Source organism: Scyliorhinus canicula, chromosome 16 (assembly GCF_902713615.1).
Source record: "Scyliorhinus canicula chromosome 16, sScyCan1.1, whole genome shotgun sequence".
Classification (NCBI taxonomy): domain Eukaryota; kingdom Metazoa; phylum Chordata; class Chondrichthyes; order Carcharhiniformes; family Scyliorhinidae; genus Scyliorhinus; species Scyliorhinus canicula.
In genome coordinates this window covers 138629533-138646352 of record NC_052161.1, presented here as the reverse complement: position 1 = coordinate 138646352, position 16820 = coordinate 138629533, and the positions used below count along the sequence as shown (strand labels likewise).

At 54.2% G+C, this 16820-nt stretch overlaps 1 protein-coding gene across 1 annotated transcript in view; it reads right to left on the bottom strand.

Moving 5' to 3' along the window:
• pgd (phosphogluconate dehydrogenase) overlaps positions 1 to 16820 on the bottom strand; it is a 36588-nt gene that overhangs the window by 10512 nt on the left and 9256 nt on the right. Inside the window, exons 2-7 of the mRNA XM_038821378.1 lie at positions 12278 to 12353; positions 7942 to 8121; positions 5394 to 5459; positions 4369 to 4487; positions 3034 to 3103; positions 640 to 774 (exon numbers count right to left, since the gene is read on the bottom strand). Of these exons, the coding sequence (XP_038677306.1) occupies positions 640 to 774; positions 3034 to 3103; positions 4369 to 4487; positions 5394 to 5459; positions 7942 to 8121; positions 12278 to 12353 (646 nt within the window). The remainder of the gene's footprint in view (positions 1 to 639; positions 775 to 3033; positions 3104 to 4368; positions 4488 to 5393; positions 5460 to 7941; positions 8122 to 12277; positions 12354 to 16820) is intronic.

The window sequence follows — 16820 nt, the reverse complement described above, 5'->3', positions numbered from 1 at the left end:
ACATGCGACCCCAGGCCCGGCCGACATGCGACCCCAGGTCCGGCCTGGCCGACATGTGACCCCAGGCCCGGCCGACATGTGACCCCAGGCCCGGCCGACATGCGACCCCAGGTCCGGCCTGGCCGACATGCGACCCCAGGCCCGGCCGACATGCGACCCCAGGCCCGGCCGACATGCGACCCCAGGTCCGGCCGACATGCGACCCCAGGTCCGGCCGACATGCGACCCCAGGCCCGGCCGACATGCGACCCCAGGTCCGGCCGACATGCGACCCCAGGTCCGGCCGACATGCGACCCCAGGTCCACAGCAATGTGGTTGACTCTTTAACCGCCCTTTTGAAATGGCCGAGCAAACAAATCAGTTCAAGGGTAATTAGGGACGGGCAACAAATACCACTTTGCCAATGACACCCGCATCCAGGGAAATAATTTTTTGAAAAGAAATTGTGAGATGCAGAATAACATTGGATCAAAATGTGAAATTCCAACTTTTACCTCAAAACCAGAGGGACAATAACATGTTGATGGAGGGAAGTCAATGTTCCCGATCCTGGAGGTACTCAGATCACGCAGGAGGGAATGAACTGGGTGACTAAGTCCTTGGATCAGAGCTATACCTCACAGGCAGACAATGCTAACCTTCGCCATTTCATCGTGGCCCATGTGGAGTACGTCCTTCATCAGGTGATAGGCCTCGCAGATCAGCTGCATGTCACCATACTCAATGCCGTTGTGCACCATCTTGACAAAGTGACCAGCTCCTTCATCCCCAACCTGAGGGACAGAACAGAGATCAGAACCACTCCCATCTGGGTTTCACTAAACTACAAGACACCGTCAGAAAGGCAAAACTACAAAAGGTCCGCCTGATGGGTTGATGTTTTGCTCATTCCCACCAAATTCCATTTGTCAAAAGCAAATTCCATTTGTTGCTGAAAAATAAAGACATTCTTTTGCGGAAGCTTCTCATCTTGGACTCCATCACACTGGTGCAGTGTGTGTACATGTTCATTTCACAAGAATACAATGCAAGAGAAACCAACTAAATTATACTGTATTAGAAGAGACTGCCGATTGGTTGGCAAGTGGACTCCGACTGTGTTACAATCCCAGCTAATGTCACAACTGGACGGGAAAATTCCAGAAGGTTCAAAGACCATAACTTGTTTGAAATTTAAACAGGGCATCTCAATTGATTAATCAAGGCGTCCCCCTGAGGAATGAACCGTCAAATGGCTTTCACTTATTTTAGCTGAAACTGGTTCAGTGCGTGTACATGTTCTTTCTGTCCGCAAACAACATATGTGTAGTTTCAAATACACACAAATGCACCACACTCCAAGGCCAACTGATAATCTTAAATTGGTTGTTAGTCAAGAGTCCTACCTGTTTATTTTCTTCGTTCCCACTTCTTATTTTATTATTTTGATCCTGGGGCCCATGATCAGAATGTACCTTTAAGCAGAAGACTCAAGCTGCCTGTCTGTCAGGACACGGTGTTCCCAGGTTTTGTTTTTGGAAAGGAGAAGCCAGACTCCTCGGCACAGAGTGGATCTTAGGAACCAGGTTTGGAGGGAGCTGGATCGATTGGTTGGCTGACAACCAGTAGGTTGGCCAGGGGCAGTACTGCCTAAAAACGGTCAGTGATTGGTCCTTCTGTGACGCTTTCTGAGAGAACTGGGCAGAAGTGCTTAGACCTTGGAAGTGAAAGGAACTCTTCGCCTCTCCCCCCCCCCCTCTCTCTCTCTCCCCTGCTTCCTGAAGTGAAAAGAACGACAATAACTGCTTTACCGTTCTGAAAGCAGCAAGTGCCCGGCACATCCTGTGATGTGAATTCGGAATGAAGCAAAGTCTGCAGAGAAAGCACCTTGCCAGAGAAAACCACGTCAAGCCTAAAGAAGTTGAAAGCTGAACTTGGGAGAGACGCAAACCAGAAATCATCCCAGTACATCAAAGATCATTATCCTTTTATTTTATTAATATTTTCCTCACCATCCCTTTCCCCGTGTGGGAGAGAGAGAGAAGAGTGGGGTAGTTAGGAGGGGGGAGTGGGGTAGTTAGGAGGGGGGAGTGGGGTAGTTAGGAGGGAGGGTGCGGGGGGTATTAGGCTGCTAGCTACATTTTCTGTCAGTTTAATTAGAATACTGTACATAATAAAAGGTTACTCGTGTTAAAGTTACAAACCGAGTGACTAAGGTTTATTGGGCTCAGAGAAGGATCTCGGATATTTTAAATCAAATCACTTGCGTTGTGACTCCAGGTCTGGAATTGACTAGCCCAGGTTGGGGGGGGGGGGGGGGGGGGGGGGGAAGGAGAGAGAGAAGACAGTTAATTAAATTCTTAGCACATTGAGGATTATTTAGCAAATGTTACCCAATCACGGAATCACGCGGTTTTTAAAATGTACTCATACTGTCGAAATCTGCCGATTTCCCTGACATTGTATTCTTGGGAGTGTCAGGTGAGAAACATTGTCAAAAACAAGTCATTTTTCCCCGCAAGAGACTCAGACATTGCAAAATAAATTACAAATCGTTACTACAAATCCAGCTTCACATCAATTTTTTTATTATAAATTTAGAGTACCCAATTATGTTTTCCAATTAAGGGGCAATTTAGCGTGGCCAATCCACCCACCCTGCACACCTTTTGGGTTGTGGGGACGAAACCCACGCAGACACGGGGAGAATGTGCAAACTCCACACGGACAGTGACCCAGGGCCGGGATTCGAACCTGGGACCTCGGCGCCGTGAGGCAGCTGTGCTAACCACTAGGCCACCCTCAGCTTCACATCAATGCCAGAAAGGGGCTAAAGAGATTCATCAACATAAACCAAATGTTCCAGAGTCAGAACGGGAATGGTCGGCGAATATTCTAATCAGAGTCCTATCCAAAGACTCAACCACACACTGAGTGACCAATTGCTCATTTTGAGCATTTACTGTATTATTCCGATTCCGGACAGTAAAACGTTTTGAAAGTTCAGCTCAAAAGGTTATTATACAACATGTGATTTCCGAATTGAAACTTACCCATTCACAACAGGCCTCGCCAGTCCCAACCTTGGCAGCTATGCTCTGGAAGATGTCCTTGATGTGAGGCCTGGGAAAGGCGGATGGAAAGCAGAAGTGAATCTGACTCATCTGCCCACAGCCCCACCCCAGCATTGCATCACACACAGACTCAAAGAAAATCATTCAACGGTCTCTGGTCACCCAAGGTGTAAATGAAACAATGAACATCCCTCCTAAAAGACGAACAAGGTCAGGACGTGAATGATTTAAACTTTATACTCGCCCATTATTGCACAGGAGAGATCCTTCAGAATGGTGAATCAGAACAATGCATTACCAGACCAAGCACTTGCTGCAAAGTTTGTTCATTATTAACAGAAACATTGTCTCGCGTTACACTTCCTTTTCTAATCTGGGTGAATCGATTCTTCCCTAATTTTGTTAACTCTTCGTGGAGGTTAAATGCAGTTCGCAAATTAGAATTTCTCATTTTTAAACCGTATTTTCCCTTCCTCCTGGTCTCTGTTTCAATCACATTTGAGGTTACAAATGGCCGCCTCTCCCTCACTCTCCCCCCTGGCCAACCCCATGAGATTGCTCCTCACATCTGCTCACTGCTTCCCCGCTCCAGCATTACGGAGATAAGAGGACACAACAGGCCGGTGGTGACAATTTACAAAGTCGTGGACAATCCCACTTTCTCAGAAGAAGTAATATCCTGGGCAGCACGGTACCCCCCCCCCCCCCCCCCCCCCCGCCCAAACACAGGAACAGATCCTTCGGCCCTCCAAGCCTGTACCGGTCAGAATACCACCCTTGGCCAAAACCCTCAGCACTTCCTTGTGCTGCATCCCTCTATGCCCAAGTTGGGTGGTGGGTTAAAGGTTTCACAACAGGAGCAAATCATCCAGATTAATCGGGACGGGAACAGAACCCTCCCCCACCTTGTGGGCGAGAGTGACTGGAGCTGTTTAGCCATCACAGCAGCCATATTAAATCGGCAGCTTCTCTCTCCATCGCCGGTTATGGTACCGAGACTTGGTTATTGGCCTTGAATAAAGACAAAGTTACTTTGGATTAGCCAGTAACACTTGCTTGAGGTGTGGACACAACTCGTCACCCAGCAACAGGGGTAATGCAGGACTTCACCGAATCAGAAGGAACACTTCACTGACTAATCAGCATTTACCCCATTTTCATAACAGGAGTTCATTTCTGAATCGAATAGAAGTAGCACTTCAGAAATACCAATCACTTGTCGGGATTATTGGGGGGGGGGGGGGGGGGGGGAATACTTAAAAAAAAAAAGCTAACAGCACTAGCTACAGTCATCAGAATGGATTGTTGACTTACCACGCCTCTTTGTGACCTCCAGGCATCAGAGAGGGTCCATATCTGGCACCGTCCTCTCCACCACTAACACCACTGCCGACAAACAAGAGGCCCTTCGCTTTCAGGTCTTTACATCTCCTCTGCACATCAGGACAGGAAACAATGAGGCAAATTTGGTCACATCTCAGCAACAACAAACACAGACGAGAAACCCCTGTTTGCTCAACAATTAACACATTTTCCATTGCTTCTGGGATTTTCCATACAGCGTACAGTGCAGACTGTGTTGTATAACTTAGTTTTAAAAAGTGCACATTAACTCCTCCACTTAGGAAAATAACCTTGTAGGTTTCAGGATTACTTTGTTTATTAAAAAAACATAAAAGCTCAAACTTACCAACAAAATTTTAAAACGTTACAAGCTATTGGAAGAAGGGGGAAAAAAATGTAGGTTATCAGCTAAACTTTGCTCAAAAATATTGGATACTGGGAGGGATTTCAACACAATAAGTAGTGCACATTTCATTGATAGTTTCTCTTCCCCCCCTCCCCCCCCCCCACCGCCACGTTTTGCAACAGCTTTGACTCTCCCCATATTGTTATCCACATGGATAAAGGAGACTGCCAATATAAATGGATTGTGGTGTAATTAAATCCTCCCGGCATTAGTGATGCTGCAGCACCATTTACCAGCCTCCCCGGACAGGCGCCAGAATGTGGCGACTAGGGGCTTTTCACAGTAACTTCATTGAAGCCTACTCGTGACAATAAGCAATTTTCATTTCATTTACTGGAGGTTTTCACCACAGTGTGACGTGTTTACATGGGCCAAATTCATTATAAATGTGGACATCAGCATTTGCAATAGAAATAATGAGATGAGGCTCAACTTTAAAGTAGGGGTCGAACTGCACCTCGCCCCCAGTCCAGGGCTCCCCCTCCAGCTAAACACCACTCTGGCGCCAAGACTGTGCTTGAGATCGACCGAGAGTTTGATAATAAAGTTCTACGTTAAACCTGTTAACTCCGGAAGGTGCAATACTAACTGTTGTGTCGTTGTATTCAGAGTTCCCACCATCAATGATGATGTCGCCTTTTTCCAACAGCGGAACCTGACGAGAGGGGAACAAAACAATTCCGTTATCAAAGGGAGGATACAATTCTAAAGATCTAACCGCCTATCTGAAGGAGGGTTCACTCCCCCCCCTCCCCACCCCACCCCCCCCCCCCCCCTCCCCCATTATAACCACGGTCCCAGGCAAAACCTGAAGAAATGGGATTCCGAAGCCAGGCTCTCTGTCTGGAGCAGGGGGGACATTTGATTGAGGGAAAACCAACAGTGGGTTTATATCAGGGATGGATTCGGTAGAAGAAAGTAAGGGAAACTGTTTCAAAGGGAATAAACCAGAGGGCACAGATTTATGGTGACTGGAAAAACACAACAGGTGGATGCAGGGGAGATTGACGAGGATGTTGCCGGGACTGGAACATTGAAGCTATGAGGAAAGATTGGTTTGGCTGGGGTTGTTCTCCTTGGGACAGAGGAGGCTGATGGGAGATTTGATTGAGATATACAAAATTGAGAGGACCTGGATAGAGTGAATGGGAAGAGTCTATTAACTTTAGATGGAAGGCCAGTGCCGAGAGAGCATAGATGGGTAGAAGGTTTAGCGGGGGATAAGGAAAGGTTTTTTCACCCAGAGGGATGTGGGGAACTCGCTGCCTGAACCGGTTGTAGAAGCAGAAACCCTGAACTCATTGAAAAGGTGACTGGATTTTCACCTGAAGCGCTGTGATCTGCAGACCCAAATGCTGGAAAGTGGGATTAGGCTGGGGGGGGGGCGGCAGACATGATGGACTGAGTGGCCTCTTTCTGTGTAAACATTCTGTGGTGTGGGAAAACTATTCTTTTCTCCCCAAAAAAAGTTACGTTATTGCGATTGGGAACGGGTGTGGAAACAATTTGAGAGAAATAGCTAATACTCGATACAGAGCTGTTGGGAAGAGAAGGAGGAGGGTGGGATTAATTCCAGCAAAGGGCCTGCTCAGGCACAGTGAGCTGACCGATGACGTCCTGTGCTGAATCATTCTAGGATTCGACTGCAAACATCACGTTGACAGTACGAGAGTCCGAGTGAGAGTGGAGCATAATGTTTGGTAAAGCCATCACTGAGCTGCTGTAGGTATTGACTGAAGGAATGAGCAGACCTGGGAGATGGGCTCTGGGAGGTCAGTGCGGAAACCAAACGGAAGCATAACTGTAAAGTGACAGAAGGGGACAGACATTCCCTCAGCTGTGGTAGTTAGGGAGCTGTGGCGATCAGTCAGTGACATTCTCCCCCCCCCCAGAAAAAAGAGCAGGAAGGCGGTACAAACACATAGAGTTTCCAGAATTAGCACTGCTGCGCCTGGGACCCAGGTTCAATCCCGGCTCTGGGTAACTGTCCGTGTGGAGTTTGCACATTCTCCCTGTGTCTGTGTGGGTTTCACCCCCACAACCCAAAGATGCGCCGGGTAGGTGGATTGAACACGCTAAATTGCCCCTTAATTGGAAAAAATGAATTGGGTACTCTGCATTTTTTTTTGTAATAAAAAGAATAAAGAGAGAAAATATCTATTTGTAGTGATGAATAGGTTCTCCCATTAAACTGTCCCACAATGCCCAAGCTAGACGGAGGGTACAAAGTATTGCCCCCAACATTAGAGTTATCTTCAGCAATCACAGGAATAGTTTGCGGGTGTGTAGCATGGAAACTCTCAAAGATCTGTGCTGACTGTGATGCCTTGTAGTGTTAAAACGTTTAGTGTGAGTGCGTGCGTCTCTCTGTCTGTGTGCGTCTCTCTGTCTGCGTGCGTCTCTCTGTCTGCGTGCGTCTCTCTGTCTGCGTGCGTCTCTCTGTCTGCGTGCGTCTCTCTGTCTGCGTGCGTCTCTCTGTCTGCGTGCGTCTCTTCTCTCTGTCTGCGTGCGTCTCTCTGTCTGCGTGCGTCTCTCTGTCTGCGTGCGTCTCTCTGTCTGCGTGCGTCTCTCTGTCTGCGTGCGTCTCTCTGTCTGCGTGCGTCTCTCTGTCTGTGTGCATGTGTGTCTCTGCGTGTGTGTGTGTGTCTCTGCGTGTGTGTGTGTGTGTCTGTCTCTGTGTGTGTGTGTCTGAGGCACAGCACACACCTTCCACAGAGATGCTCAATGGTGTCTATTCTGCAGCTGCAGGATTTGGGTTGTTGGCAAGGCCAGGATGTGCTGCCCCTCCCCAACTGCCCTCCAGGTGGTGAGCTGCCTTCTTGAACCGCTACAGTCCAGGTGGTGTGGGTACATCCACATCGCTGTTTATTTTCTGCATTGGTCCGATACAAGAGGTCATTTCATAGGGCAGTGAAGATTCAGCCACATTGTGGCGTACGCCAGACAAGATTGGCGGATAGGCAACTTTGCCACTCCTGTTATCACAGACACATCCTTTTAAAACAGACCAAAAAAAACTTTTCCCTTCTACTTTGTCCGCCTCGCACTGTAGCAGACGTTCCGTAAATCTCCCCTTTCCTATTCTGTCGATGAATCGCGAACAGCAACTTGAACAACCTGCGCTACAGTCAACATACCAGCTTCTGGATGAAGTCATCAACTGCCTGGCCAGCCTTGACCAGGAGGACAATGCGTCGGGGGGTCTTCAGCTTGCGAACCATCTCCTCCAGACTCCGAGCGCCAATCACTTTGGTTCCCTTGGCCTCGTTTTGCAGGAAACTGTCCACTTTGGAGACGGTTCTGTTGAAGGCGCAGACCTACAGCACAAACAATAAATCAACTCTCTCATCACGGCATCACGGCAAACCCGGCACAGCCATCACGGCAAACCCGTCACGGCAAACCCGGCACGGCAAACCCGTCACGGCCAACCCGTCACGGCAAACCCATCACAGCCATCACGGCAAACCCGCCACGGCAAACCCGTCACGGCAAACCCGTCACCGCCAACCCGTCACCGCCAACCCGTCACAGCCGTCACGGCAAACCCGTCACAGCCGTCACGGCAAACCCGTCACAGCCGTCACGGCAAACCCGTCACAGCCGTCACGGCAAACCCGTCACAGCCGTCACGGCAAACCCGGCACGGCAAACCCGTCACGGCCAACCCGTCACGGCCATCACGGCAAACCCGTCACGGCAAACCCGTCACGGCCATCACGGCAAACCCGTCACGGCCAACCCGTCACGGCAAACCCGTCACGGCCAACCCGTCACGGCAAACCCGTCACGGCCAAGCCGTCACGGCAAACCCGTCACAGCCGTCACGGCAAACCCGGCACAGCCATCACGGCAAACCCGTCACGGCAAACCCGGCACGGCCAACCCGTCACGGCAAACCCGTCACGGCCGTCACGGCAAACCCGTCACAGCCGTCACGGCAAACCCGGCACGGCAAACCCGTCACGGCCAACCCGTCACGGCCATCACGGCAAACCCGTCACGGCCAACCCGTCACGGCCATCACGGCAAACCCGTCACGGCAAACCCGTCACAGCCGTCACGGCCAACCCGTCACAGCCGTCACGGCAAACCCGTCACAGCCGTCACGGCCAACCCGTCACAGCCGTCACGGCCAACCCGTCACGGCCAACCCGTCACGGCCAACCCGTCACGGCCGTCACGGCCAACCCGTCACGGCCGTCACGGCCAACCCGTCACGGCCGTCACGGCCAACCCGTCACGGCCGTCACGGCCAACCCGTCACGGCCGTCACGGCCAACCCGTCACGGCCGTCACGGCCAACCCGTCACGGCCGTCACGGCCAACCCGTCACGGCCAACCCGTCACGGCCGTCACGGCCAACCCGTCACGGCCGTCACGGCCAACCCGTCACGGCCGTCACGGCCAACCCGTCACGGCCGTCACGGCCAACCCGTCACGGCCGTCACGGCCAACCCGTCACGGCCAACCCGTCACGGCCAACCCGTCACGGCCAACCCGTCACGGCCAACCCGTCACGGCCAACCCGTCACGGCCAACCCGTCACGGCCAACCCGTCACGGCCAACCCGTCACGGCCAACCCGTCACGGCCAACCCGTCACGGCCAACCCGTCACGGCCAACCCGTCACGGCCAACCCGTCACGGCCAACCCGTCACGGCCAACCCGTCACGGCCAACCCGTCACGGCCAACCCGTCACGGCCAACCCGTCACGGCCAACCCGTCACGGCCAACCCGTCACGGCCAACCCGTCACGGCCAACCCGTCACGGCCAACCCGTCACGGCCAACCCGTCACGGCCAACCCGTCACGGCCAACCCGTCACGGCAAACCCGTCACGGCCGTCACGGCAAACCCGTCACGGCCGTCACGGCAAACCCGTCACGGCCGTCACGGCAAACCCGTCACGGCCGTCACGGCAAACCCGTCACGGCAAACCCGTCACGGCACACCCGTCACGGCAAACCCGTCACGGCACACCCGTCACGGCAAACCCGTCACGGCAAACCCGTCACGGCAAACCCGTCACGGCAAACCCGTCACGGCAAACCCGTCACGGCAAACCCGTCACGGCAAACCCGTCACGGCAAACCCGTCACGGCAAACCCGTCACGGCAAACCCGTCACGGCAAACCCGTCACGGCAAACCCGTCACGGCAAACCCGTCACGGCAAACCCGTCACGGCAAACCCGTCACGGCAAAGCCGTCACGGCAAAGCCGTCACGGCAAACCCGTCACGGCAAACCCGTCACGGCAAACCCGTCACGGCAAACCCGTCACGGCAAAGCCGTCACGGCAAACCCGTCACGGCAAACCCGTCACGGCAAAGCCGTCACGGCAAACCCGTCACGGCAAAGCCGTCACGGCAAAGCCGTCACGGCAAACCCGTCACAGCCATCACGGCAAACCCGTCACAGCCATCACGGCAAACCCGTCACAGCCATCACGGCAAACCCGTCACAGCCATCACGGCAAACCCGTCACAGCCATCACGGCAAACCCGTCACAGCCATCACGGCAAACCCGTCACAGCCATCACGGCAAACCCGTCACAGCCATCACGGCAAACCCGTCACAGCCATCACGGCAAACCCGTCACAGCCATCACGGCAAACCCGTCACAGCCATCACGGCAAACCCGTCACAGCCATCACGGCAAACCCGTCACAGCCATCACGGCAAACCCGTCACAGCCATCACGGCAAACCCGTCACAGCCATCACGGCAAACCCGTCACAGCCATCACGGCAAACCCGTCACAGCCATCACGGCAAACCCGTCACAGCCATCACGGCAAACCCGTCACAGCCATCACGGCAAACCCGTCACAGCCATCACGGCAAACCCGTCACAGCCATCACGGCAAACCCGTCACAGCCATCACGGCAAACCCGTCACAGCCATCACGGCAAACCCGTCACAGCCATCACGGCAAACCTGTCACAGCCATCATCTCGTGTCAGAGTACACAGAAATGAAACCTACATCATCACCGAGACCTCAAAACAATTTCACAGGAGTGTTCGCAGGCGAGGAAAGTGGCAGGGTTACAGAGAATGAGGTCAGGATCAGGTCAACGGTCTTTACATTCACCGCGAGCCTGTGTTTGGACCTAGCTCAGAGCAGCCTGAGCTTGGACAGCACGGTAGCACAGTGGTTAGCACTGTAGCTTCACAGCGCTAGGGTCCCAGGTTCGATTCCTGGCTTGTGTGTGGAGTCTGCACGTTCTCCGTGTGTGTGCGTGGGTTTCCTCCGGTTTCCTCCCACAGTCCAAAGACGTGCAGGTTAGGTGGATTGGCTATGATAAATTGCCCTTAGTGACCAAAAAGGTTAGGAGAGGTTATCGGGTTACGGGGATACGGTGGAAGTGAGGGCTTAAATGGGTGTTGGTGAAGACTCGATGGGCCGAATGGCCTCCTTCTGCACTGTATGTTCTATGTTCTAGAGCAATGGGGCTGATCTACCTCTGATGTCAGTCTTCAGTAGAAATTAGTTTCAATCCTGTTCACTTCACCAGGAGTAAAAGCTCACATCATGAAGCTGTTACTGAGGCTCAGTCCCCTTCTTCAAGCAGGAAAATCAGTCAGGAAAACCACATTAATTCAAAAGCAAAATCCCACAGGGGTGCGGAGAGTGGGGCAAGGCTCGGGAAGAATATAGATAAATTACTCGGCTTTGATTTGGTGGGACAGCCAGAGTTAAACTAACTTCCACAAATCTGCTGAGTACGTATCGGCACAAAGACAAAGGGACAGAGTCGGAAGGAGGAAAACAAGCAAACTTTCAATTTCACAGCGGGGCTCCGGGTCTCCGGGATTCCCAAACCGCCCTACAGGCAGCATCGGAAATGCAGCCAATTACACAGGGGGCTCCGGGATTCCCAAACCGCCCTACAGGCAGCATCGGAAATGCAGCCATTTACACAGCGGGGCTCCGGGTCTCCGGGATTCCCAAACCGCCCTACAGGCAGCATCGGAAATGCAGCCATTTACACAGCGGGTCTCCGGGATTCCCAAACCGCCCTACAGGCAGCATCGGAAATGCAGCCAATTACACAGCGAGGCTCCGGGATTCCCAAACCGCCCTACAGGCAGCATCGGAAATGCAGCCAATTACACAGCGAGGCTCCGGGTCTCCGGGATTCCCAAACCGCCCTACAGGCAGCATCGGAAATGCAGCCAATTACACAGCGAGGCTCCGGGATTCCCAAACCGCCCTACAGGCAGCATCGGAAATGCAGCCAATTACACAGCGAGGCTCCGGGTCTCCGGGATTCCCAAACCGCCCTACAGGCAGCATCGGAAATGCAGCCATTTACACAGCGAGGCTCCGGGTCTCCGGGATTCCCAAACCGCCCTACAGGCAGCATCGGAAATGCAGCCATTTACAGAAATACAGCAGTGAGTGAGCACACACAAGGTGCCATTCACAGCAAGCGGAATCAAATCATTGTTCAGGCCATACTTACCACAAAACCGTGATCATTCATATTTAAAATCAGGTTCTGACCCATCACGGCCAATCCAATGAGGGCGATATCAGCTCTACGAGGGAAAGAGAGAAAATAGGCTCATTTCTTCATCTTGTTCTTAAGATTCACGCAATTCCTAAAATTGCAGGCCGCACACAGCAGGATCGGGGGACAGAAGAGGTGTGAATGGCAGGACAGTTGTCGACAAGGAAACAAAAGAAAATAAAAACAAACCAGCATGAAACAAGCAGCAAAATAGGCAGAGGTTCAGTGTGGAGCCCAGGATGGGCCTGGTTGAGGGGGGGGGTGCTGTTCCTCGAGCTGGTCTTCAGCAGGAGCAAGGTGGTACATTAACCCTTCGATAGGACCCTCAATGCCTTTGGTTGTGACCACAGTGTCGTCCCACTTTTTTGAATGTTTTTATTGATTTTCATTTTTTTTTTTTTTTAAATGGTAGAGCAATCGCTGAAAGGTAAATGCTTTCATATTTAGAGCTCCCTCGGAAGGGAGAGCAGAGACACACAAAACAGAAAGGAAAAATATACATATTCAAACAAGGAACCGTGTGACATTTCTGCATCCTCCTCCTCCGGGGAGTTATCTAATTGTCCACCAACCATTGGCTTCGGTTAACAATGCAGAAAGGTGGGTGCTTCTGGCTGTGGACAACGCAAGGGCAGTATTGGTCTCAACTGTTCTCACCATCCTCCTCCTCGTTTCCAACCCCATACCCCTCCGCCTCCTCCTCATTTCCAACCCCATACCCCTCCTCCTCGCTTCGAACCCCATACCCCCCTCCTCCTCACTTCCAACCTCATACCCCTCCGCCTCCTCCTCGCTTCCAACCTCATACCCCTCCGCCTCCTCCTCGTTTCGAACCCCATACCCCTCCTCCTCGCTTCCAACCCCATACCCCTCCGCCTCCTCCTCACTTCCAACCTCATACCCCTCCTCCTCGCTTCCAACCCCATACCCCTCCGCCTCCTCCTCACTTCCAACCTCATACCCCTCCTCCTCGCTTCGAACCCCATACCCCTCCGCCTCCTCCTCGCTTCCAACCCCATACCCCCCCTCCTCCTCACTTCCAACCCCATACCCCTCCTCCTCGCTTCCAACCCCATACCCCCCCTCCTTCACTTCCAACCTCATACCCCTCCTCCTCGCTTCGAACCCCATACCCCTCCGCCTCCTCCTCGCTTCGAACCCCATACCCCTCCGCCTCCTCCTCACTTCCAACCCCATACTCCCCCTCCTCCTCACTTCCAACCTCATACCCCTCCGCCTCCTCCTCACTTCCAACCCCATACTCCCCCTCCTCCTCACTTCCAACCTCATACCCCTCCTCCTCGCTTCGAACCCCATACCCCTCCGCCTCCTCCTCACTTCCAACCTCATACCCCTCCTCCTCGCTTCGAACCCCATACCCCTCCGCCTCCTCCTCACTTCCAACTCCATACCCCTCCGCCTCCTCCTCGCTTCGAACCCCATACCCCTCCGCCTCCTCCTCGCTTCGAACCCCATACCCCTCCGCCTCCTCCTCACTTCCAACTCCATACCCCTCTGCCTCCTCCTCGCTTCCAACCCCATACCCCTCCGCCTCCTCCTCACTTCCAACTCCATACCCCTCCGCCTCCTCCTCGCTTCCAACCCCATACCCCTCCGCCTCCTCCTCGCTTCGAACACCATACCCCTCCGCCTCACTTCCAACCTCATACCCCTCCGCCTCCTCCTCACTTCCAACCTCATACCCCTCCTCCTCACTTCCAACCCCATACCCCTCCGCCTCCTCCTCGCTTCCAACCTCATACCCCCCTCCTCCTCACTTCCAACCTCATACCCCTCCTCCTCGCTTCGAACCCCATACCCCTCCGCCTCCTCACTTCCAACCTCATACCCCTCCTCCTCACTTCCAACCTCATACCCCTCCTCCTCACTTCCAACCTCATACCCCTCCTCCTCGCTTCGAACCCCATACCCCTCCGCCTCCTCACTTCCAACCTCATACCCCTCCTCCTCACTTCCAACCTCATACCCCTCCTCCTCACTTCCAACCTCATACCCCTCCTCCTCGCTTCGAACCCCATACCCCTCCTCCTCGCTTCCAACCTCATACCCCCCTCCTCCTCACTTCCAACCTCATACCCCTCCGCCTCCTCCTCGCTTTGAGCCCCATACCCCTCCGGCTCCTCCTCACTTCCAACCTCATACCCCTCCGCCTCCTCCTCACTTCCAACCTCATACCCCTCCTCCTCGCTTCGAACCCCATACCCCTCCTCCTCACTTCCAACCTCATACCCCTCCTCCTCGCTTCGAACCCCATACCCCTCCGCCTCCACCTCACTTCCAACCTCATACCCCTCCTCCTTGCTTCTAACCTCATACCCCTCCTCCTCGCTTCGAACCCCATACCTCTCCTCCCTTCCAACCTCATACCCCTCCTCCTTGCTTTGAACCCCATACCCCTCCGCCTCCTCCTCACTTCCAACCTCATACCCCTCCTCCTCGTTTCGAACCCCATACCCCTCCGCCTCCTCCTCGCTTCGAACCCCATACCCCTCCTCCTCGCTTTGAACCCCATACCCCTCCGCCTCCTCCTCACTTCCAACCTCATACCCCTCCTCCTCGCTTCGAACCCCAGACCCCTCCGCCTCCTCCTCACTTCCAACCTCATACCCCTCCGCCTCCTCCTCACTTCCAACCTCATACCCCTCCTCCTCGCTTCGAACCCCATACCCCTCCGCCTCCTCCTCGCTTCCAATCTCATACCCCTCCTCCTCGCTTCGAACCCCATACCCCTCCGCCTCCTCCTCGCTTCCAATCTCATACCCCTCCTCCTCGCTTCAAACCCCATACCCCTCCGCCTCCTCCTCACTTCCAACCTCATACCCCTCCTCCTTGCTTCTAACCTCATACCCCTCCGCCTCCTCCTCACTTCCAACCCCATACCCCTGCTCCTCCTCACTTCCAACCTCATACCCCTCCTCCTCGCTTTGAACCCCATACCTCTCCGCCTCCTCGCTTCGAACCCCATACCCCTCCGCTTCCTCCTCACTTCCAACCTCATACCCCTCCTCCTCGCTTTGAACCCCAACCTCTCCGCCTCCTCGCTTCGAACCCCATACCCCTCCGCCTCCTCCTCACTTCCAACCTCATACCCCTCCTCCTCGCTTTGAACCACATACCCCTCCGCCTCCTCCTCGCTTCGAACCCCATACCCCTCCTCCTCGCTTCGAACCCCATACCCCTCCGCCTCCTCCTCACTTCCAACCCCATACCCCTGCTCCTCCTCACTTCCAACCTCATACCCCTCCTCCTCGCTTTGAACCCCATACCTCTCCGCCTCCTCGCTTCGAACCCCATACCCCTCCGCCTCCTCCTCACTTCCAACCTCATACCCCTCCTCCTCGCTTTGAACCCCAACCTCTCCGCCTCCTCGCTTCGAACCCCATACCCCTCCGCCTCCTCCTCACTTCCAACCTCATACCCCTCCTCCTCGCTTTGAACCACATACCCCTCCGCCTCCTCCTCGCTTCGAACCCCATACCCCTCCTCCTCGCTTCGAACCCCATACCCCTCCGCCTCCTCCTCACTTCCAACCCCATACCCCTCCGCCTCCTCCTCACTTCCAACCTCATACCCCCTCCTCCTCGCTTCGAACCCCATACCTCTCCGCCTCCTCGCTTCGAACCTCATACCCCTCCTCCTCGCTTCGAACCCCATACCCCTCCGCCTCCTCCTCGCTTCCAACCTCATACCCCTCCTCCTCGCTTCGAACCCCATACCCCTCCGCCTCCTCCTCACTTCCAACCTCATACCCCTCCTCCTCGCTTCGAACCCCATACCCCTCCTCCTCCTCCTCACTTCCTACCTCATACCCCTCCTCCTCGCTTCAAACCCCATACCCCTCCGCCTCCTCCTCACTTCCAACCTCATACCCCTCCTCCTCGCTTCGAACCCAATACCCCTCCGCCTCCTCCTCACTTCCTACCCCATACCCCTCCGCCTCCCTCCTCACTTCCAACCTCATACCCCTCCTCCTCGCTTCGAACCCCATACCCCTCCACCTCGCTTTGAACCCCATACCCCTCCGCCTCCTCCTCACTTCCAACCCCATACCCCTCCGCCTCCTCCTCACTTCCAACCTCATACCCCTCCTCCTCGCTTCGAACCCCATACCCCTCCGCCTTCTCCTCACTTCCAACCTCATACCCCTCCTCCTCGCTTCGAACCCCAGACCCCTCCGCCTCCTCCTCACTTCCAACCTCATACCCCTCCGCCTCCTCCTCACTTCCAACCTCATACCCCTCCTCCTCGCTTCGAACCCCATACCCCTCCGCCTCCTCCTCGCTTCCAATCTCATACCCCTCCTCCTCGCTTCGAACCCCATACCCCTCCGCCTCCTCCTCGCTTCCAATCTCATACCCCTCCTCCTCGCTTCAAACCCCATACCCCTCCGCCTCCTCCTCACTTCCAACCTCATACCCCTCCTCCTTGCTTCTAACCTCATACCCCTCCGCCTCCTCCTCACTTCCAACCCCAT